Source organism: Myotis brandtii, unplaced genomic scaffold (genome assembly GCF_000412655.1).
Source record: "Myotis brandtii unplaced genomic scaffold, ASM41265v1 scaffold190, whole genome shotgun sequence".
In the NCBI taxonomy this organism is placed as follows: domain Eukaryota; kingdom Metazoa; phylum Chordata; class Mammalia; order Chiroptera; family Vespertilionidae; genus Myotis; species Myotis brandtii.
In genome coordinates, this window is record NW_005357076.1 from 3,414,147 (window position 1) to 3,437,398 (window position 23,252).

The following is a 23,252-nucleotide window of genomic DNA, read 5'->3' on the forward strand; positions in this document are numbered from 1 at the left end:
GCCAAGCCACGCATACATTTCTAGGCTTGTTAGCTGAATACTGTTTCAAAAGACACAACTTTCTCTGAATTCCATAAAATAATATTTGAAAACATATTTTGTCTGAACTTCAGACATTAAATAAAACATTCAATCACTCATTCACCACAGAGCAAAACTTTCACACTTTTTTTTTAAGAAAATGGTTCTTCGAACATACATTCCCAAACTGTTTTTGTTTTTTTTTTTTTGTATTATCCTTTCAAGGAACGAAGTTGGCCACCACTGCACCCCTGAGGGGAGTTGACACAGACAGAACCACTGAGGTAACTGGTATTTGTGCAGGATCCCTTTGCAAATGAAGATCAAAGTCAAAAAGAAAAAAACAAATTCACTTTATTTTAAAGACAATGATTGGCATACAGAAGGTATGCACTAGCATAAAATAAACTTTCATGTAAAGCATTAAAATCCATTATAAATTAACTTATTAAATAGGTATTTGGTATATGTGATGGTTTTATTAGATATTACTCTTATTTATTGGCAACCCCCTCCCCCAAAGTCAAAACAAATCAGAAAATCTCTTAACTCCAATGTACACTAAATAATTTATTTTCCCAAAATGTGTATGTGTTCTGAGATGTGACACATGATACAGTTCCATTGGTCATTCTCTATCAATCATAATATGACAGGACACAAGAGGCTAAAAATGGCTCATCATAATTTATTTTATGTTAAAATGTACAGCTTTTTTTTATTTTTTGTGGTTTTTTTTGAAGTGACTGACTAAAAAGAGAACAGATAAATCCAAGAGTGTCGCTGGCTGCTATTTTATACAAGGGTTGCGCCTCTCCTGCTTGGCCCTTACAGTCACCTGTACAGGTACAAAGGCTACAAAAAAGGAAGCAATATAAACAGACACAAATAACTTTTTTGCTTTTTTACATGCGATTTGTAAGCTTAGTTTGAGCTATTCACAAGCTACTTCTCTATTTTTCCTTAAAAAATAACTCCAATATTTTATAAAGATAGAAAAATCTACAGATGGAATGAAAATGTAAAGTTAGAGGCATTTCCATAAAATAGCAACTTTACACCAAATTCACTATTTTTTTTAAATCCTGCCAAGTATTTGGACATATATGAAATGTTTCAAAACCTGACAGATAAACACTGAGATATGCTTCATTCAATAAACAGAAGTCTGCATTTATAAAACAGAAAGCTGCCTTTTTCCCCCAAAGAAATCTGTCACCAAAATGGAAAAGGGTCTCAACTTTACACCAAACATTTAGCAATAAAACCCTTTTGACTAACCAAATGGTAATAGCTTTTATAGCTCTTTACAGTTTTATAATTAACAAAAATATAGTTTTTTTTAAAACCCTCAAATTAGGGCACCCTAATCAAGGCAAAAAACTTAAGAAATGGCTTACTGTTAGCACAACACTTGTACAGTACTACAAAATGCACTGTCACTAACAAAGACATTAGCGGCATGCGGAAGTGTCACCTTAAACAAAATATACAAGAACTGAAATGCTAAAGGCATTTACATGGAGTGGACAGGGAAGGAAAAAAAGCTCTAGGTTCTGTATTAAAACAGATAACTCGGGAGTGCGGGGCTTGATATCCACATTGTTTGATGGAAGCAGGCACAACAAGTGGCTGCCTCCAGTGTAGTCCAGAGAGAGGCCTTCCTCTGCAGAGAACTTCATATAAAAGGAACAGAAACAAAGGTACCAAAAAAGAAAAAGGAAAAAAAAGAAAAACAACTTGTATAAGGCTTTCTGCTGCGTACAGCTTTTTTTTTTTTTAAATAAATGGTGCCAACAAATATTTTTGCATTCACACCAATTTGCTGGTTTTGAAATCGTACTCTTCGAAGGTATTTGTGCAGATCAATCCGATAGTGACGCCCAGGGGTTTGTGACTGCCTATGTTGCCTACCTTCTCATGTAGGACCCATTGAGAGATTGTTTGGACATGCCTGTGTTCATGTAGCCATGGTGCCCGGGGGCTGTGTACATCATATTACCATGGGGTGGGGTCTGCATGGGCTGCTGGGCATATGGCTGGGTCCCCATCATGCCCATCTGCATCTGCATCGGGTACTGGGGCGTTTGGTTCATGTAGCCATGATTGCTGTGGTAGCCACTGTTCATCATCGGCTGGGACATGCTGTACCCATTCATGGCATTGAGAGTGTTCATGTTCATGTTCACGGAGTTGACGTTGTAGGCTGGGGCTGGCATCAGGTTCACACTCATGTTCATGCCTCTCTGCATGGTTAAAGTCCGTGCAGGACCCTGCATGGCTACGGTCTGAGAGCGCCCATAGATCTGCGACTGGTGGGTGGCAGCGGCTGGTGACAGAGACGCCGATTTGGTTCTCATGGAGACGTGGCCCTTGCTGGCAATCTGGGTTTGCAGTCTTTGGCTGTGGGAGATGCCAATGTTCGATGCAGCCATGTTCCGTTGCAAAAGAGGCGGTGGCAGATTCATCGGAGGAGGAGTCAGGTTGGGGGGTGGGGTCATGGTAGCTTGTGCTTGGGGTCCCCCAGGGACGGAGTGTGGAGACTGAGAAAGCTGAACAAGCCCTGTGTTACTTAATGGTGTGGACAAAGAGGCACTGTTTGCATAGGAAGTTACAGCAGCGGAATGGCTGTAAGGCAATGAATGATCAATAAGTGTATTAGTTAACTGCTGTAGTTTGGCAAGGCTGAAGGTGGCTGACGGCTGTGGGTAGTGCCCGGCCCCAAAATCACTTTGACCCATTCGTTCGTAGAGGCCGATGTTGGCGTTGCCGGTCTCGGGGATCTCGGCCAGCTGCATGGGCGGGGTGAAGTTGGCGGCCATGCTGCACTGGGCCAGCTGCTGGCTGCCGCTCGGAGGCCGCTCCACCACGCAGCCTTGGGGAGACTTGACGCTGCAGGTGGGGGGGGAACTGATGCTGGTCTGCTGCAGCATGCTGCAGCTCCCGCTGATGTTGGACATCTGCTGGGTGACAGCACAGCTGCTCTGCGTCAGATTGCTCGAGGTCAGGTTGCTATAGGAGCAGCTGTTCTGTGAGGAGCCGTTGCCACAAATGCTGCCGCCCATCGTGGAATCATAGCTGCTTGGGTTTTCGTAGTTCTCCGTTGTGCTCTCGATGCTGCCCAGGTCACTAAATCCGCTGTCAACGACCTGTTGTGAGTGATCTGAAACCGACGGGACATCCATCATTGGACTGGTTTCCATGTTCTGCAAAGATGGCACTGAGATGGCACTTTGATCTGGGCTGATTTGGGCATAGCTGTTCTCCAGGGCAGGGACGCTCGGACTGCTGACTGAACGCACGGACTGGCCAGGGTGGGAATGGACGGATGAAACGGGACTGCTGTGGTCTGACTGTTGGCAATCGTCCAGAGTGGCAGCAATCTGTGGGCTTTGGTCTGAATGGGTGTAGTTCTGTAGGCTTCTACAGGCCTCTTGAGTCTCGGCACAGTCCTGAAAGGTGTCCTCCTGTTCGCTGTTCTCCTGGGTCAAAGACTGCACGGCCTGGACGGTCTCAGAGTCGATTTCCATGGCGGCTGTACTTGCCTCTTTGAACTCAGAATCTGCTTCTTCGCTGTTCGTTTGGTCCTGTTTCTGTGCCTGTTCGTCAGGTGGCTCCTCATCAGACTCAGGCGCAGTTTCCGTGTCCGCAGTAAGCTCCTTGGGTTCACTGTTACAAGCAGCTGCAAGGTCAACACCACAGTCCATTAAGACCTCTGGGTTTGAATGACTAGGCGGGACACTAAGGTCTAAAAAAGCCTCCTGGTTTTCCAGTACTTCTCTGAAAGCTTCCCTGGGGCGCTCTTCCTTCTCCGCCTCTGCTGACTCCGTGTGGCTGTCGTCTTCATCATCAGCATCATGACCCTCGTTGTGAGACGGCTCTTCCTCCTCCTCCTCCTCCTCTTCATGATCATCCAAACGCTCAGGGTCCTCTTTGTCCAGGCAGACTTCTGGTTCCTCTTTTTCCTGACTTTTAGTACCACTTGGGTCTTTTTCTACATTTCCTTCTTCTTCTTCCTCCTCGTCCTCCTCCTCCTCCTCCTCTTCTTCTTCCTCCTCGTCCTCTTCTTCCTCCTCAGGTTTGACCGGATCGTCTTCCAGTGTTTCGCCTGGTGATTTAGTTGGACTTACAGGTGCACATGTGTCCTCCTTTCTGTTTTCGTCCCGAGGCAGCAGGGGATCCACAGCCTCCTTGACTTCCTCCTCAATCCTGGTGGGACTGGGGCTGCCTTTGTCTCCCAGCGCCTCCTTCTGTTCTTCCACTGTCACCTGGTCATCAGGCTCCATGGGTGTTTCTGGAGGGGTGTACAAGTTCAGTTTAAATCCCGTCTTCCTTTCTTTGCTTGGCCGCCACTTAGAGAGACCACGCTTTGATCCTTTTGGCCACACTTGTTTGCACTTTAGAGGTTCAGGATTGTCTCTACTGCCTTCTTTCAAGTTATTTGCATCATCCATATTGTCTTATCGAGGAGACAAAGGGGAGGAAGAAAAACAAAGTCTTAGAAAGCATAACCACAAACAACTTGAGTTCATTCTCTAAATTAATTAGCAAGCACTGCTTTCAATTTAGCATTTTAAGACTTAATGGTAAAGACATAATCAAGACTAATACAGAATAATACTGTGGTATACACTGAGTAAATCACCCAGGTCTGGGAAAATAATATATGCCATACACAGACACGTGCATTCTCTCTCAACAAAGCTGTGCTTGTTATAGGAAGCACATGGATAAAGGCAACAATAATAAACTTATTTGATTTAACAAACAAGATATTCTCTGATGCCCGGAATTGCACATTGTACAAAATTCACTGGGACATTTATAAACTAGGAAATACAGGGGAATGGGTTAATGCCAGCCCATGTCCACATCCTCACTGCACTAAAGAAATGAAAGAGAAGCCTCCTTCACATATCCGTCCTAAGAAAGTGAACTTTGGTTTGTGGACAATTAGTGAATTTAAATGATCTCAGATGACATTATTTACTTTGATTTAAATGTTCTCTCTGACATAAAAATAAACTGTGTACCTCTGAAACAAATGAATAAATAACTAAACACATCTGTAATCTACTACAGGATCATCATTTTTGCATGACATAAACTATAATGTATTTAGCATAAAATTATCGAGCATTTAAAGCACAGGTATTCCTTTTATCATTAATTCTGTCCAGACTGTATTTTGGATCAATCTGCTGCTCAAATGTGTGGTTTGAATACTAAAGTAAATAAAAAACAAACCATAATTGTCAAGTTCATTTTAGTTCAGCTGATTTTATTTTTACTGTACCTGCATGCACATGAATATAAATATGTAAGTATATTTTTATAGATATAAGCAAACAAGAAAATATAGCAAATGAATAAATATAGATATAAAACACCCAAGTCTTAGAAAATTACAGATCATGCTGATCTTCTGGTCAATGTAAAGAAAAAACTTTACAAAGAGAAACAGCATCATTAGGAGAACAAACTTGGGAGAACTTATTTTGGGGACCAAAAATAAGATCTAATAACCCACGTGGAACAGAGATCCCTTTTGCCAGAAGGGAGTGATTTCTAATCCAATCAGTGCAGAGCAGGGTGAACTTTTAGATCATTTATATTATAAAAAAGTTACACATAAACTTACCTGCAAGTACTACATTCAAACTGGCTAGCTGAAGAGAACACATATGCGATGTGGACAGATCCTTCAGAAGCGCAAAGTACAAGACCTAGTTAACAGACGTCTCAAGATGTTCAAATGGTTTCATTTCTATTCACACGGGCAGGTGAGCGCCACGCCAGTGCCCTGGTTTCTACATTCTTATTCCACGAGCTCCTGGACCTACCGGCTTTTCTAGGAAGACCTCTCTAAATCAGAAGATGAGTTTCCTCATAATTATTTTTTAAGAAAGAAGAAGATTCTGAAAAGGTGTGACCAGGCCACTTAGCATTTCTAAGGCAAATCGCACCAAGTGGAGAGTGGAGTCAGTGTCCATTCATTTACAAGCTCCTGAGAAGACAGCTGACAACTGGCAATAGGCTCAGTTTCCACACACAAAACGATCACTTGCTGCAGCGTGCTGCTGCTGCTGTTTACATGTTTGTTTGTTTAAAGAAACTTAAGAACAAGGCTTGGTTTCTCTAGACCCAGGGTATGGTGCCATTCTCTCAGCAAAATATTGTATCCTGTTAATTCAGAAAGTCAAGAAGATGCTTGGTCATATTCTTAAAATTGTGGCTTTTCAAACGCTAGAGTGACAGCCTGTGGTGCCCAGGGACACGAGATGGCCTGTTCCCTAGATGGGAGTGAGTTTTTGAATATTTCAGCAGTAGAGAGCCTGTCCCACAGACCCTCGTGACTCGGCTGGGACCCACAGGCAAGGGATGGTTGCTTTTAAACAGGACATCATTCTTAGGGTGCTTTTTTAAGAGGATGGGGTGGAGTGTCCCTGGCAGCAGCAATTGTAAAACAGTAATTTAAAAGGAAAGACAGTGTCCTGATTTCGACATTATCCTGTGTTATCAGAGCTACCAGTGATGGTGTAAGTTTAGCTGATTCTTGATAATATAAGACACCACTGATTATAAGATGCATCATCAATCTACTAATATTTGTTTCCCAGGAAAAAAAGAAAGCTACTGAGTTCAGTGCTCACACTGATAATAATATATGCCCTGATTTCAGAAATATTAAATGTGGGGAAAGTACATATTAGAATCCGGAAACGCAGTGTGTTTCTTACTGACATACTTCAAAGTTTTCGGGGATAAGTCAATTTCCGGAATGTAAGATGAACCCATCTACAGGAATGTTGGGCCTTAGAAGTTGTTGAACATAAAACCCAATTCCAGGAAGAGGAGCCAGAACCTTTTATGAGTGAGAAAGGACAGGTGGGCACTTACTTCCCGTGGGTCCACACATCCTCAGGGATGCCCTTGGGCAGGCCCCCGGGTGCCTGCTTTTTGGCAGTAATGGACAGACAGTCACAAGGGCAAGCTTTTTATAATCCCTCCACTTACTTCTATAAGGGTCAGCACTCTTAAAGCAATGATTGTCTCTTCCTCCCCCTTCCTCTGTCTGTCTCTTCTTCCCGGGCGGATGCTGGAAGGCTTTCCTCGGGACCGGCCTCCCGCCGTCCTCCTCCACTTCAACCTCACAGGTAGGCTCCAGCTGCGGCATCGGCCTCTCTTCATCCGAGTTGTCAAAGGGCTCATTCAGCACTTCGGTCGTCTCGGAAATGGTCTCAGTTGTTACACTGCTGTTGATCCTCCTGCGTTTACGACCCCTTTTCTTCTTTAGCACAAAAGGCCTCTGAAATGAATTCCAAACAGAATACATAGAGCTCATGAGAAATTAAATGGTTGAGTCGATATGCAGCAAACACGCGAGTCTAAGACTCTCACACATAAAGGCTTCTGTGCTGCCTTTGTAGTTAACCTTCCATTTGATGTTTAACATCCCTCTCGGGCTCCAACTACACAGGCAAGTGTTTTCCAAATAAAACAGTTGTTTACTCAAGCAGATGCTTTGAGAAGAGAACATCCTAGAAGCTTAACTGTAGATTTTAAAAGCTAAGGTTTGTTTTTCTAGCACATATTTTCCAATGGTGCTTGCTGGCTTCACATATCCTGTACATCATAGCTCTTAAGGCATCGCGGACACCAGTTTCCTATAAATGTTGCAATAATTAACTAGTCACTGGGTCACTCACTGAATACTTGATAACTGCTCAGGGAGCGCCTACTACATTCAAAGCACTCTAGGAAATAGGATGGTGCACAAGACTAGCCTCCTTGTTCCATTTCATAACTTCAGGAACAATGAAGAGGGTGCTTAAAGAGAGGATTAAAATGTTAATAGAGTCATTTATTGGTGGCTGCAGGGATGTCAGCAACTGATAATTTTATAAAATATTTTAATATAGAAAAATCTAAAAAAAGACATGAGATCTGCCTTATTTATATAAGATACAGACTTTTTTTTCTAACTGCGCTAAAGATTGGCACAAATGACTCCCTGTAACTGCAATCATAAAACATATTTTCTCAAGCAAAAACAATTTAATGATACAAAATTTAAAAATAGGAATAACAAAAAGATTGGCTGCTAAAATGTAAATCTGTCAGTAATGGGTCCAAAAAATTATTGAAAATACATTGCAAAGAAGGGTTCAATATGCATGGTTAAAATTCAAACTCTAGGTAACCAGTACTCAAGAATTATTATGTCTTACATTTTTAACTCTTTGAATGTTTACCAAAATGCACATATAAGCCTGATAATCATATCCTATAATTTAACATTTATGGTTATTAATTTCCCAAGTGGCCAGCCCTCCCTAATCCACTAGAATTTTCCCATCATGAGGAGAGCTAGTAGAAAGAGCTGGTTTTCTTCGTTTGAGTCCACTTATGTAATGGCAGTCCATATTGTGCCTGGATGATTCTGGTTTTTGCAGTTTTTAAAACAATTTTGTTTATATACATAACACATGAGAACATTTTCCTTGTAAGAAACCAAAACATTTCATAAGTCTGAAGTCCACTTTAAGGAGTGCTCCCTCCACCTCCTCCCCACAGCTGCCTTTCCATGGGAAGATGGCCGGTTTGAGCTGGGAGTTAGAACAGCAGGTTCTTTGACAAACACTACACAGGTTGGCCTTGGGGCGGTGTCTTAACTTGTACTGTGTTATCTCTATTGGTCTTGGCTACACTAACATTATCTGGCCCCTCTATGTCACAGATGGAGACTGAAGACAAAGGTATCAGATCCGGGTTGAGTCTCAGGACAAAATCAGTTTTTTACCTTCTGCCCAGGGGCAGGTAGAGAAACCACCAGGCCACTAAGATAAGAGAAGTTTCAGTAATGTGTACTTGGCCACAAATGCAAAATACCAGCATCCAAATGAACGGCCTAAAATAGCTTCTAAAAATTCTATGCCAAGAACTAGAACAAGAAATAGCATCGGGAGCGCTGGGCTGGAGTCGAGCACTCACCTGGGTCTGGCTCCATCTCTGATGAATTGTGTGACCTTGGACAAATCTCCTGGCCTCTTGAAGCCTTGGTATTTTTATCAAAATTTGCCGAAGGTCCTTTTCTGTTCCCTCAGGCTGACTTACTCTAGCCCCACACACCAGCAGGTGGCAGTAACCACTAGACTAGAAAGCCAGGCTGCTCCTGGTTTCCTGTCACAGCACTAACAAACCTCAAAAAGTAAACACAATCACGACTGTAAGATAAACGATGATGATACATGATCAGTGGGACTGGATACAAACACACTACATCTAAAGAATGGAGAATGAAACAAATACTAACAGAATGTTTGCAATGCCCGGATTTGACTGAAGCTGACTCACAGACTGAAAATCTAAACAGACACATACCTTTCTCTTTATGGCAACTGACTGTGGTTTAGTTAATCTTGGAGGAGAGTTTTGAATATTTTCTTCTTCCTCTTCTTCTTCTTCTTCTTCCTCCTCCTCCTCTTCCTCTTCTTCCTCCTCTTCCTCCTCCTCCTCTTCCTCCTCCTCTTCTTCACTGCTCTCTCTGGACAGCTCCATCAGCTGCCCTCGGTCCCCTGCCACTGGCCGGCTCTCCGGGGAATGCAAATATTTATTTTTCGATTGTACTTTTGCAGGTGATTGCCTACTGTTAGTTCTAGACGACAGGATTTCTTGCTCCTCCTTTTCCCAGCAGGTAGCTTGTTCCATTAGCCGCTCAGCCTAAGGGGGGAGAGGGGGTGGAAATGGCAGGCCGGTGAGAGGGCAGTTAGGCAGGCAGAGCCTCTACGGATCAAAGGCAAAGCTAAGTCATTTCTGCTCAGGACAGTCAGCCAGCCAAGCAACATTCCAGCTGCATCATCTCAGGACTCTGACATCAGTTAGGATAACAAATCAAAGGAGATTGGGTTTCATGGGATATTTAGCAGTATTAATGATGCAGCGAATTGATTTGAGTCCTTTATCAGTACATTACATGCTCACTGGCATGGAGCACTTTAAGCAAGTTCATAAACACAAAGAATCGATTGACACTGCAGCCTTGGAGCTCAGCACCAAATTTGATCTGATTACATGCTGTCAGTAGTGAAAAATGCTGCTTTGTGATCAATGATAAATGTTTCATTTTTCATACTCAATTCAATAAAATTATCATGTCTTACCATGCAACCTCAGTTAGATAAATTAGTGCCATATCATTTCACAAGCTCTCTCTACATAACCAAGCTTTTGACAATGATGTTAATGACTTTCTTAGTTTAAGAATGCTCCAAGATTGAAATTACACAACTCAGGTTGATGAAGCCAATCATTACCTCTTTTTCAGCTTCCCGCTCTTCTTCAGAAACTGCGGCATTAGAAATTAAAATTGGGGTCCACCTCAGACTCTCTGGATCAAGTTCATTGGACCGGGAACAGGTTTTCAGCTTTTCCATGTGACCCAGTATTAACTTTTCCCTTCTAATGATAACAAATCTGTAATGTGATGAGGCAGAACAAAGTGCAATCAAAAGCTGAAATTTCATTTCACCTTCATGTAATGACATATGCTAGCACTAATATTACCGGGGTGAGGAAAAATCAGAAAGCTCATCAACGCAAAGGTACGGCAGATTGAAATTTGACCAGCAAAAAAGTATCATTTCCTGTTTTGTTTTTAAAAGAAAGGTTTTAATGATACTGTGGGGGAACCTTTAACTGGAATGAATCTGCCTGACTCCAGGGGTCCTTCCTGGTGCAAGATGCTTGAGAGGCAGCTGGGGTTGCCCAAGGCACCAGGACTCACCTGCCATCCCTCTTGTCAATCATGTGGAGGTGCTGCAGCGTGGTGGCGATGTCATGTGGGCACATGCCCGTAGCTCTGCTGATGGCCTTGATGCTGATGTGCCTCTCGTGGTGGTGGAAGAGATATTCTAAGATGACGCTCTTCCAATAGGCCAGGTAGGAGAGGCGGCCCAGGTCAGAGAGCGGCTTTTCAGGAGACCCTGCTTGGCCTTCTCTTCTAGAAAGCAAATAGCCTGGGGCAGAAAAGGCAAAGTCAACCTCACGGTGGTGTTTTCAGACATTGGAACAGGGGTCACTTGAAATAACATAAGTAGCAACAAGGAACAAACACCCATGAGAAGTGCAAGAATTTTACGTACGTAGTCTCTTCCCTCAAGTTTCAGTGGTTTGGTCTCCCTGAATTATGCTTCTGAATCTTTTCTACTGGCACTGTACGTCAACTCACACAGCGAGCGGGAGCGTTCCAAACACACTGCGGCATGTTTAACAACACCAAGGGCTGAAGTCATTGCTCCTGTGAAGTCTCAACAGTCCAGTCTCACACCAGCTTCAGATTCTTTCAGAAAGTAAATGTCAGGCACTTACTCAGAAATCCCGTCGAGGGACGACCCCAAACATTAATGGGAAGTTGTTTTCCGCAGGAAGGACCTAATGACCCTTTGACAGCTGGGTCTTAATAAAAGAGCAGGGCCTCTGTGGACTCAGATGCTATATTGCTTGTTACATTTAACTAGCCGGCTGATCTGAAGCTTTGTTTTAAGACTAATGAAAGAATGTCTTTTAAGTCAACTGCTACAACTCACATGAGCTTCACCAGCTCTGATTTCACCTCTTTCATGCAAATTAATTTATAATCCAAATCCAGAACGTTATTCCTTTGAATTAAAACAAAACAACTCGCTTAAAGCAAACTGCTTTATGCATACTCAGAAAATCCCTGAGCAGGGTGAGCTTTTGAGTGTGCATTTCACAGCATTACTGTGAAGGTTCACTGGCAAAGGAACTTTAAATGAGAAAAACTTTAAATCCACTTGAAGGTAATGAATGAAAGCTGGTGGCTGTCTCGGTAATTAAGAGCCACTTATGGAGGAGAGAAGAAATGCTAAAAACTAATGGTGTCTACCTTGCTCTAATTATCTGTTTCAACAGCCTCACCTTCATGAACTTCCTACATTTAAACAAACATCAACCACATACAGTAGGTGGCAGCAATTACAAAACCATGCTAGTCTCTGTAAACCACCCAAAATCTTCAGCATTTTTCTTCTTTATCTACATTTCCAAAATGGCTGCATTCTCAAGAATTTTCTCGATTTGGGATTTTGTTTTGTTTTGTTTTGTTTTGTTACAATGAGATCAGCTTCTGATGCATTTTCCTGACTCTGAGAAATTACAGAACAAGAAATCTAACCTGAGCCTAGAGGGGTGTAACATATATAGCATTTTGCATTTTGATGGTTTTAATCTGAATGCCGTTATAAAGAACAGGCATATATTTAACTTTAGGTTTTGCTCCAGTATTTTGACTTATTTGTCTCTTTAACACATGTTTAAGTGCAAAGAATTTGATTGAATGCAAACAAGCACCACACAGTTTCACAGTCAGACCACCGATCACACGTCCCGCGGCTCCGCACAGGCTTTGGGAGCAGTGTCAGGAATGCTAACAGTGCGGCCACTGTGCCGCGTCCGTCCCGCCCCTATCGTTCGTGCCCTGTCAATATGGAGAAAAGCTCTCTGTTGCCAGAGTACAAAGGGTGCCCGAATCACAGAACACAGATAATTGGCACATCCGTCACCTGCCTCCTAAGTGCTTGGAACATGCTGGGAAATTTACTCAGTCAGCTGGAGGTACTCTGTGCTCCTGGAGGGAGAGAACCACAGAGCCATGGATATGGAACTATCCCCCTTTTGTCCATGAGATCCCACAATTAAAAGTCCCCTGCAGTGACTGCCAAATTCCCTAGCCCCTCACTGATTCTTAGCTGAACCCCAGAGTTGGGGAGAGAACCCCCTCCCCCCACCCTACCCCCCAGCCTAGCAGAAAGATTTCTGTATAATGCAAATGGTCACAAGGTGGTATATCCCCCACCACGAGCAACCTTACCCCACAAAGAGCAACCTCTTTGTTCTGTCTTCTCTTCCCACAGTCTATACTCTAGGACAAGAGGAAGCGGCCCAAACCTCCCCAAAATATATTTCACACGGCTGTTCATGCTTCCACACCCTGAGCAGTACAGATGCACGGTGCCAGGGCCTGGGCTGACGAGCGTTACTTGGGGTCTATGGAGAGCCTTTAGGCAAAAACCTGCCAGCACCTGCTACTCCCACCATGCGTGGCTGTCTTGGGGGACACTCCCTTGGACACAGTCTGCAGAGTCCTGGCCCTTGGGGGCAGAGGAGGCAGCCGCCACCGAGTGCACAGCACTCAGAGCAAACACCTCCATCCGCACCAGCAAAAGCATCAGCAGGTTGTCAGGGGTGACAGACACCAACGTTAGGACCACATGACCGACCTCACTGCGTTGCCTATAGTTAGCCTTTCCTTCTCCTCTCTGACCTCGTGAACCTCTCCAGGAGCTTGCAACAATGAAAGGAACTTATACCAAGAGCCATTTGCAAGTCCACAAAGTCTCCTCCTGAAGGAGAGACTGGGTTTAAACGGAATAGAGTTCCACAACCAGAAAGACCAAGGATACATTTCTGACGAGGTAAGTGAAATCACTTGTAATTCACTGAACTGCATAGCTGAGAAGAAAAAGTTGTGTCATGTCTACTCCATCTGTGCACTCGCTGATGTAATATGTAATTTAAATTTTACCCACGACAGGCACTTTTCCTTAAAAAAGCTGTAGCTGGTGGTGGCACTCCACCACTTTGACCTTCATGGAATGTTTTACAGAATTTCTTGCCATCTTTTGTTTCCTTCTACTTTTCTTGGCTTCTCAAATCATAATTACTACATAGCTGGCGCACGGATAGAATAATTTTTGGTAAGAATGTTTATTTATTAAGGAATTACAGAGATGCTGTGGTTTAAGTTACAGCTCTTAAATTTAACTTACCAAAAAGATTCCAAAAAATTGGTCTAAGATGCAGGGAAATAAAAAGCACTTATCTTGGAAGCGGGTGTGTTATCCTGAAGCATCTGAAACAAGTACAATACACCCTGGTGAATAGATTCCCATGGTGCTCTAACACCTTTCCTTAACTCAGGGTAGTTCAATCCGAAAACCTGGGCTACCCCTGGGGGAGCCTGGCTGTTCAGACTGAAAGCAAAATGATGTTTGAAGGATAAACCCCAGTAGCTGCAGTATAATTAATCGCTGGTGAAATTATTCCCTTTAAATTGTCTGTGAGCCAGAGGTGCTGGTGAGCAGCACTTACTCTGCAATCGGGAGACTTGTAATTGCAAGCCGACTGGCCTGGAAACGCCTCACCCCCAGCAGCTATCTGGATACTAGTGAAAGCTGGCTTCCCCTTTTGTTCCAGTGGGAGGTGAGGTCAGTTTTCGTGCATGGACCACACACTGAATTCAAAAGGTTATCAGGGTGTTTGCATGAAGGATAGGTAAGAACAATGGGATGTCTGCAGAAGGTAAGCATTTCTCAGCTTTACCACAGGGGACCCACATTCACCTCACCTCTGTTAAGGCTGACATACTTGTAGTAAGAGAATCAATTATCATGTTAACTAGCCCCGACCCCTTGTGTTTGAAATGGTTAACTCCCTCCTAGAGAGAGAAAAACAGTGGTTGCCTTCAGAGTGTTGCCTTCCCTTAGATCCATTAAGATAAGGAAGGAACTATCCAGACAAGGTCAAGATCAGTTTTTTGCAGACTAAATTCCCAAATTAATTGAACTCCCAGCATAGTAGCTGCAAGGCTAACCCTCCTAAAATATGAAACATTCCTTCCTTTTAAACTAGTAAGATTTCAAAAATGTGGACTGGACCAGAAGTGAAATAATGTTCATAGGCAAGGTGTGGACATGGATAAGGATTTACCCCCACAAAGGCAGCCACCCCCTCAGCCTTGCACACCTTCATCTTCTACCATCTGGAACCAAACCAGATGAACTTCCTCAGATACAAAAGTGTAGACTTTGGCAAGCGACTCCCAACTCCCATCTGTCTGAATTGTGTGTTTGGGCTAACTAGCTGCTTTTAGGAGGAAGATAATCTTCAAGGATTACACACCTTTCATCAGACACCTGTTTAGCTCAGCAAACCCTGCTGAAAGGTTCGTATCAGTAGACAGCAGTGGATTTGCAAGCCTGGGAACTGACACCAAGCCAGGGATTTATGGCAGCTCTTGACCAGAGGAAATCCAATAGCTCTAACCATGTATCTCATGATTGGGGATGGAAATTCACTGGTCTGCACTCATCTGTTACTAGTATCTGGCTCTGTGACCAAGTGGATGAATGGCATGTCATCAGTTTAAATAGTGATAAATGAACTTCACAGCGATTTATGTCTCCTTGCTGAAGTTTTGTGGTGATTTTGCAATTGGTTTAAAAAGGAAGCTGAACCTTAGCTTTCCCATTGTTTTTCTTTTTTTTAAAAAAAAAGGTTTTACTGATTTTAGAGGGAGAGAGAAAAACATCAATGGGCTGCCTCCTGCACGCCCCCTACCAGGCATCGGGCCTGCAACCCAGGCCTGCGCCCTGACCGGGAATCTCTTTAATATCTGACTTAACAGAAAACAGCTACATTCTCACATCTGCTTTGGTACTCAGTCTGTTGTGATATCACAGGTCATGAAATTTCCTGAAAACTCCATTGCACACTCATGAGAGGATGAGAATGAAAAGGACAAAGAGTAAGTATCCCGGTATTACTTTGAAAATAGTTGTGACTTTGCAGACTCCCTGAAAGGGCCTTGGGGATCTCCATGGGTCCCTGGACCATACTCTAAGATTATCTGCATTAAATAAAACATAAGGATAATATTTAAAAGTTGGACAACAAGGCCATGGGTATTATGAAACAATATGGCATTTACTGAATAGAGTATGGCAGATCAGAGGCGCTATAAGTTGGTTAAGAGCAGGGTTCCAGAGCTGGACTGCTTGGAATGGAATCCAGGGTCCACCATGTGCCATCTGTGTGACCTGGGGCAAGTTTTGTTTGTTTTTTTAAATATATATTTTATTGATTTTTATAGAGGGGAGAGGGATAGAGAGTTAGAAACATCGATGAGAGAGAAACATCCATCAGCTGCCTCCTGCACACCCACTACTGGGGATGTGCCCGCAACCAAGGTACATGCCCTTGACCGGAGTTGAACCTGGGACCCTTCAGTCCGCAGGCCGACGCTCTATCCACTGAGCCAAACCGGTTAGGGCTTGGGCAAGTTTTTTAACCTCTCTGTGCTTCAGATCCCTCATCCATAAAATGTGGAGAATAATCATACCTATCTCTTAGGGTTGTTGTATTAAAACCCTCATCCATAAAATGTGAATAATCATACCTATCTCTTAGGGTTGTTGTATTAAATGAATCAAGACAGAGCGTGATCAGTGCTTTGCATAAGTGTATAAAGTTTCTATAATATGCAAAGCATTGTTCAAGCTCTGTCTTGATTTATTTAATATAACAACCCTAAGAGATAGGTATGATTATTTAACATATTGAGTAATGAAATCTCAAGGTGATCATTTGGGTGACTAGATATCTTTTATGTATGGGAAAGAAATAAAATTTGGACAGAAGAAAAGAGGCAGACGCTCTACAGAGTTGGATTGAAAAGAGCTACCTTGCTTTTCTTACTTTTGCCTCAGGCACCTGAAAACCACTCCACTCACTCCACTGCCTCAGATAGTTCTCTTCATCCCCCAACCCCCAGCTAACCACCCAAGTATAAATTTAATTAAAGAAAAAAATTATACATATATAGTGCCTCAGGAATGAGCTCAACAAACTGGCGACAAAGTTCCCAGCAAGCACAGTTCTGTGCCCCACAAATTCCCTTTGGTCCTTAAGTCCTTAACTTCAAGGACTGTCCTCGGGGAAACAGCAAGCCCGTCAAACCACAATAACAATGACTGCCTGAGGGCTTCAGCAGAACCAGAGACAGTCCCAGGACAGATGAAACAAAGACCCAAATGTTCTAGAGGACCCAAATGTGTAAGGCCTGCGCCAGTCAAACCCAGAGAGTGGAGACAGTGGTCTTTGGGGAAGGAAGGCTGGCTGCCCTGGATCACATACCGTCTGTTTCTCTAAGCCTCTTTTCATTTTCAAGATCTCCCTTCTCAAAGATCCCATGAGCTCCTGGCTCCAGTGTTGCGCTCTTCCTCAATTATGTGCAGGGGCCACTGGTCTTTCTTACTGAATTTCCACTCCTCCATCCTCTCACCCCCACCCCTAAGTCCTCTCTGGAGAGGAATGATATTCTTTTACCTCCCCACGAGATGAATGGCAGGGGCATGACTCCCCTGTTGCTGTGGGATATATATTTATATTGACAAGCCTACAGACCACACCGGCATTTACCAGATAAATTCATGATTCTGTGAATGGGTGTGGACTCCCTTGAAGGGGGTGGTCATGCTGTGTGTTAGTCACCCAGAGTAAAGGTAGGTGCTCATATGAACTCATAAAAATGAATTCACAAATAGCGCCTCAAGTGGCAGGAAAGGGCTCTCCCCGCTCGGTGGCAACCTTGTGTTGAGGAGAGTGAACATCTGTATATGATCTCCTCCTGAGTTGGCAGTGACCAGGGCCAGAGACAGACCCCTGTGAGACACCACAGGCCAAAGATGAATCAATGGTATTTTTATAATTATAACTAACTGATGAGAATGCCTCTTTATTTCTCCGTTTTTCTATCCTTTAGTCTAGCCCAATGGTTCTCAGCCCTGGCTGCACATTCAAATCAGTTAGGGGCCTTTAAAAACTGTGGATGTCTATATCCCACCCACGCTCAACTCTTGCCTATCTCAGGCCAGTTTGGGTTCAGATGTATTATGGGTTATATTAAGCAAAGGATCTTGGGGACTATACCTTGGCCAGAATGTTAAGTGGGGGTGCAACACCAATCCCACTTCTCCATTTCTGCCACCCCAAAGGGCTGTGGTGGTAGCAGTGGTGCTCATGAGAGATGCAAGTAGAAGGTGAGTCCTGGGGGAAATGGAGAGGTCTAAGAGTTGAGGCTGGGGAGGAGGTGGTCACTCAGAAAACAGCTCTATAATAGACATCATAGAGGTTTATTTAAACATTTAATGAAGGAATATTTGTTTATGTGTGGCATGTCACCACACCAGCCAAGTCCTGGTCTGGTGTAGTAGAGGAATAGCATTTTTCTTTCTATGAAGATGACCACGTATAAAATAGATTTGGTCTCTCAATTTTCTTGTTAGAAGAATGAAGCACCTCTGACAAGGATAAAATGATTGTGGAATGAGAGATGTTATACTCTGTCAATAGCACTTATCCCCAAACTAAAATCATTTGGGGAAGGCAAGAACTTTAAAAAATATCTTCCTTACATATACTTGCAAAGTAACCAAGATTCTTCATGAAGCCCACTGCCTATTACAAAGCTAAGCAAAGCTCTGATTCACTCAGAGGGGCTCCTAATTAGAAAATGGATGGTAAAATATCACTCCCAAGGCCTTCGAAGTGACAGAAGTTAGAAAAACATGTCAGAATAATGCCCTCTGCTTTTACCTTTTTTGATTTTCCACAATTCAAGCCACTTTCAAATTCTGGAAAGCTTTAGGAAAAACAAATTTACCAAAAAATGTTTTAAGATGAAGTAATGTGGCATTTTACAATTATTCTCTCTCTTATAAATATTGAAGATTCCATCTGAAACGCTATTTCAGAAACTAATTTAATTTTCCCAAGTTGAAACCTGGATAAAATTTCACATTTAAGTTACAAAATCCTGGTAATAAGAATTTACCATTAAAAAGTTATAAGAGTTCAAACACTGCATTAAACACATACACACTTCAAATAAAGCATCTGCTCCAAGCAATTAGCTGCGTGCTCTTACCATGCTTCACCTGGAAGACTATTCTCCTATTGCTGAAACAATACAACCAACCTTCTCCTTAAATGAACTACTAAAAGCAAAAACTGGAGTTTCTTTTGCCCAGTTTTATAGGTCTGAGGTTCTGTGGGGGCAACTGAGACAGTTCGTTCTAATACCTCGTCATTGGGTCTAACCCCACCCAGCAGAGCGGGAGCAGGAGTGTGGCCGTCAGCGTGGACACTGCCTCAGACCTCAGAACCAAGCTTTGGAAGACAAGACGGTTAGAAGAGCAACTTGCCTTTCCACGTACTCTCCCACTCCCCTCCCAAATCCTGTGCGCGCGCGCGTGTGTGTGTACCAGCTATGATTTTCAAACACAGGACAAAGTACGCTGTAATTCCAATTCTGTGTGATGAGCTTTCACATGGCAAGGCTGAAGACCGAAAAAGGGAGAAATAGAAATCTAAGATTTTTCTTTGTTTTCAAAGTACAATTTAAAAGGAAATTTGTCAGTGTTTGACATAACTTTCTAAAATCAAAGAACATCCCCATCACCCAATCTGATTGATCAACTAATATTGAAAATATAAGGTAGAGAAACTACCTCTAGTTGTCCTCGGGTCATCTAGACAAACAGTCCTATTCCACTTATCTGCAGAAATAGAAAACTTCTCTTTTCACTTATTTCTTATTTATCTCCCATAAGCTTTCAAGCAGGATTTGAGGCAAAAACCCTCTGGCAGTAAACGGTGCTGTCCCCACAGGGCTGCCGATGAGGCCACTTTGACGGAGGTGCAGCACACGTGCAGGCTGGGTGAAATGAGGCGTTCAATGTAGTGACTAGCTACAGAGGTGTAAGTACCTAGCCTTGAATCCTGCAGGAATCTTAAGGTCCAAATTGGCTACAGTTAGATGTTAGCTGTTGGGAAAACAAAATCACATAAAGGTTCACCACTAGCAATATTAAAAGTATCAATTACCTCCCTTTCAGTTAGTAGGGGATACTGTACCTTTCTCGAAGTCCACCGTTTAGACAGGCTCCCTAATACTGGCAGTATTTAGAGTTGAGACTTCAGTAACGATATATTAATATTAGTACAGCTTTTGTCACCATATACTAACATTATCCCTGTGAGCCTTCTTACTGTGTGGTCGCTGTTAGTCAAAGAATCTGCATTCAACTTTCAAAGGATTGCAATGGTTTAGTAATGTGTTCCACAGTTGAGTGCCTACCCTGTTATAGGCACTTTTCTAGTTAGGTTGTGTGTGTGTGTGTGTGTGTGTGTGTGTGTGTATGTATATATATATACACACACTCTATTTTCCAAATTTAATAAGAAAAAAAGCTCTGGGAGTTTAATTTGTTAACTAGTATGCAACTGCTAAACACAAGAACCACAAACTACGTAAATAACAGGAACTCAAATAGACATGTTAACAGCTAAAGTTCATTTTTTAAGAATCAATTCAATATGCTACATGCAAGCAATCAATCACACTGTAATCATCATTTACAAATCAAAGTACAACGCAGATACTCATGGGGGCAAATACCACTCGGTGGAAGTGTGTGATTATGGATGAGCAGATTGAAACTGTAAATTATGTAACTGTCTCTTGTAATTACCCTGCTTGAGAACCAAAAGAAACTTCCTGTATAATTTTGCAAGAGAATGGAGAACGAGATACACAGTCGCTTTTTAGTTGGTCCTAAACCTTCAACAGCTATTTAATTATGTGTGATGAGGTCAAAGAAAGGTTATGCCTAATTTATGAAAAGTTGGCAGGGGGCTATTTCAAAGTAATCCTCTGAAAAGCTCCGAAGTATTAACAAAAACTGATGAGTCCTCTTATTTGTCAAGAATGATTTACCTAAATTATTTGGTAAAATAAACAACATTTAAAACAAATTCACAGGCGTCATTCACTTTATTTCCTCTCTAGAAACATTCATTATGGGTCTGCAAGTTTTTAACTGGATGCAACGGAAAAGCTGCGGGTGTAGGAGCTGTCAGAGGCTTCCAATGCATCTTCTGCTTTGGTAGGGGAAAATCTCATTAAGTTCTTTAAATTCGGGGGAAAAGCTCCAACACTGGGCAAATCACAGGATAGGACTTCTAATCTACGAACAGAGAATCATCTTAAGCAGAAGGAAGCCTATTTTGCAATAAATAATCAGCAGAATCTCAGTTCAGCATATTCCAAGACACTCTATACGTTTTCTTTCCCTTTCTTAAAATCTAACTTCTACCATCTTTTCTATAAGCATTGTTTTTAGTGCCTAATGATCTATTCCAAATATTAGAACTGAATATTCACCATTCTAGGAAGAAGGAAGGGCAATTTCCTACACTTACAGTATCTGCCAGTTTTGCTTTCTCTCATTAAGGATGGAAGGATGGAAGGAAGGAAGGAAGGAAGGAAGGAAGGAAGGAAGGAAGGAAGGAAGGAAGGAAGGGGAAAACAAACAAGAAAAGTGCCAATATTGCAGCATTTTTTCTTTATCTCTTTGGCTTCTGTTCCGTATTTTCTCTTCAGTCCACCTCAATTCTGCATGAACAACCCTTGTTGGAATCCTCTAATTTATTGCCATTCTGTCAACATACAACCTTTCAATTACGTTTCTCTAGGTTTAGGAGTGGACACAGAATTTGCAGGAATGCTATTTTCTAATGGACTAGACTCAACACTTGAAAGGATATGATTCTAGTAAGTTTCAGTACATTTCCTTCACATAGAATTGGTTCTGCAAAGTCTGACCTGGAGTTGGTGCCAGTATATCAAATATCCATGTACTCACATTTGATCTTAAAGCAGGTATCTGAAGATGTTTGGGTGTGTTTGTAAATCACAAAGACAAGAGCTCTTTAAAGAGCTCTGAGAGGGGTGTGGAGGCCAAAGCACTCGGTGGAACTGGGGTTATCACGAAGCCCTCTGTGGTTGCTCTATTCGTCCCCAACAACAGCCAAGTAGGCATATGTAGCTCCTCTCCCTCCCATCCCTGTCCTGATGTCATTGAGGTGGGATCTTCTAGGCCCAGATGTAAGGCCAGCCTGTAGATATTATGGGGGAAGGGGCAGAGGAAAAAGCCATCTTTTGCATATGAAAAAGGTCCCTGCCTAACTTTTCCCCATTCCTGGAGGTGAAAATCCCCATGAGAGGGTATAGGGAGAATTAACAGTCCTTTCCTGCTGGCTGTGTGGCTCAGTGGTTGAGCACTGACCCATGAACCAGGAAATCATGGTTTGTTTCCCAGTCAAGATACATGCTGGGGTTGCGGGCTTGATCCCCAGTAGGGGGTGTGCAGGAGGCAGCCGATCAGTGATTCTCTCTCATCATTGATGTTTCTATCTCTCTCCCCCCCTCTCCTTTCCTCTCTGAATCAATAAAATATATTTTAAGCAACAACAAAACAGTCCTTTCTTTACCTGCATGCCTTCACAGAACGGCTCCTAATCTCCAGAATCCACAAATATGTTACCTTCTATGGGAAACGGGACTTTGCGGATGTGGTTAAGAACTCTGTGATGGGGAAGTTATCCTGGAAGATCCAGGTGGGCCCAAGGTAATCACAAGGGTCCTCCCAAGAGGAGACAGGAGGGTCAGAGTCAGTAGTAGGTGATGTGACCATAGAAGCAAGAAGATGGAGTGATAGAGGAAGGGGCCATGAGCCAAGGAATGCTGGCAGCCTCTAGGAGCTGAAAAAGGCAAGGAAATAGATTCTCCCCTACAGCCTCCAGAAGGAATCAGCCCTGCTGATCCGTTTTAGAATTCTGGTGTGCAGACTGTAAGAGACTGAATTTGTGTTGTTTAAATAATATAATATGATCCTATATAATAAAAGCAAAATATGCAAATCAACTGAACGGCAGAATGACCAGTAGGTGGAGGGCGGGGCCAGTGAGCAGGCAGTGCCAGGCCAGCCAAAACATGTGCCAGTGGGCAGAGGGAGGGGACGGCAATGGGGGAGGGGGGGTTGGCGCCGTCACCTGATCGGCCCACCTGGTCACCTTCCACTGAAGGAGGTCAGACTGAGGCTGTGGGGAGCCGGCCTAAGCCAGCTGTGGGGAGCAGGCCTAAGCCATCAGTAGGACATCCCCTGAGGGCTCCCGGACTGTGAGAGGGTGCAGGCCGGACTGAGGGACCCCCCGAGTGCATGAATTTTAATAATATAATATAATACCACCAATGAGTCAAAATTTTCCAGTTTTAAGAGTTACAAAAATCTAAGTTCTAAGTCAGATATCCTAGGGTGTGACCACCATTTTGTTAAAAAAAAACCCCACACACAATAAAAATAAAACACAGATGCAGAAAACTACACTAAACATATATATGTATAGCTTAATTATTATAAAGCAACTATCCTATAATCACCACCTATGATCAAGACATAGAAGTTTGCCATCTACCTACCCCGAAAACCTTCCATTTGTCCCATCCCAATCACCCCTCCTTTCTCTTT

The 23,252-nt window shown here is 42.9% G+C and overlaps 1 protein-coding gene across 4 annotated transcripts in view; it reads right to left on the reverse strand.

The window, feature by feature from the left end:
• Positions 1–353: 353 nt before the first annotated feature.
• KAT6B (K(lysine) acetyltransferase 6B) overlaps positions 354–23,252 on the reverse strand; it is a 186,275-nt gene continuing 163,376 nt past the window's right edge. For all 4 annotated transcript variants that reach the window (XM_005864653.2, XM_014538359.1, XM_005864652.2 and 1 more), the window contains 5 exons: positions 10,808–11,039; positions 10,338–10,497; positions 9,406–9,744; positions 7,039–7,330; positions 354–4,480 (listed from right to left, as the gene is read on the reverse strand). In XM_005864653.2, the coding sequence (XP_005864715.1) occupies positions 1,932–4,480; positions 7,039–7,330; positions 9,406–9,744; positions 10,338–10,497; positions 10,808–11,039 (3,572 nt within the window). In that variant the 3' untranslated portion in view covers positions 354–1,931. The remainder of the gene's footprint in view (positions 4,481–7,038; positions 7,331–9,405; positions 9,745–10,337; positions 10,498–10,807; positions 11,040–23,252) is intronic.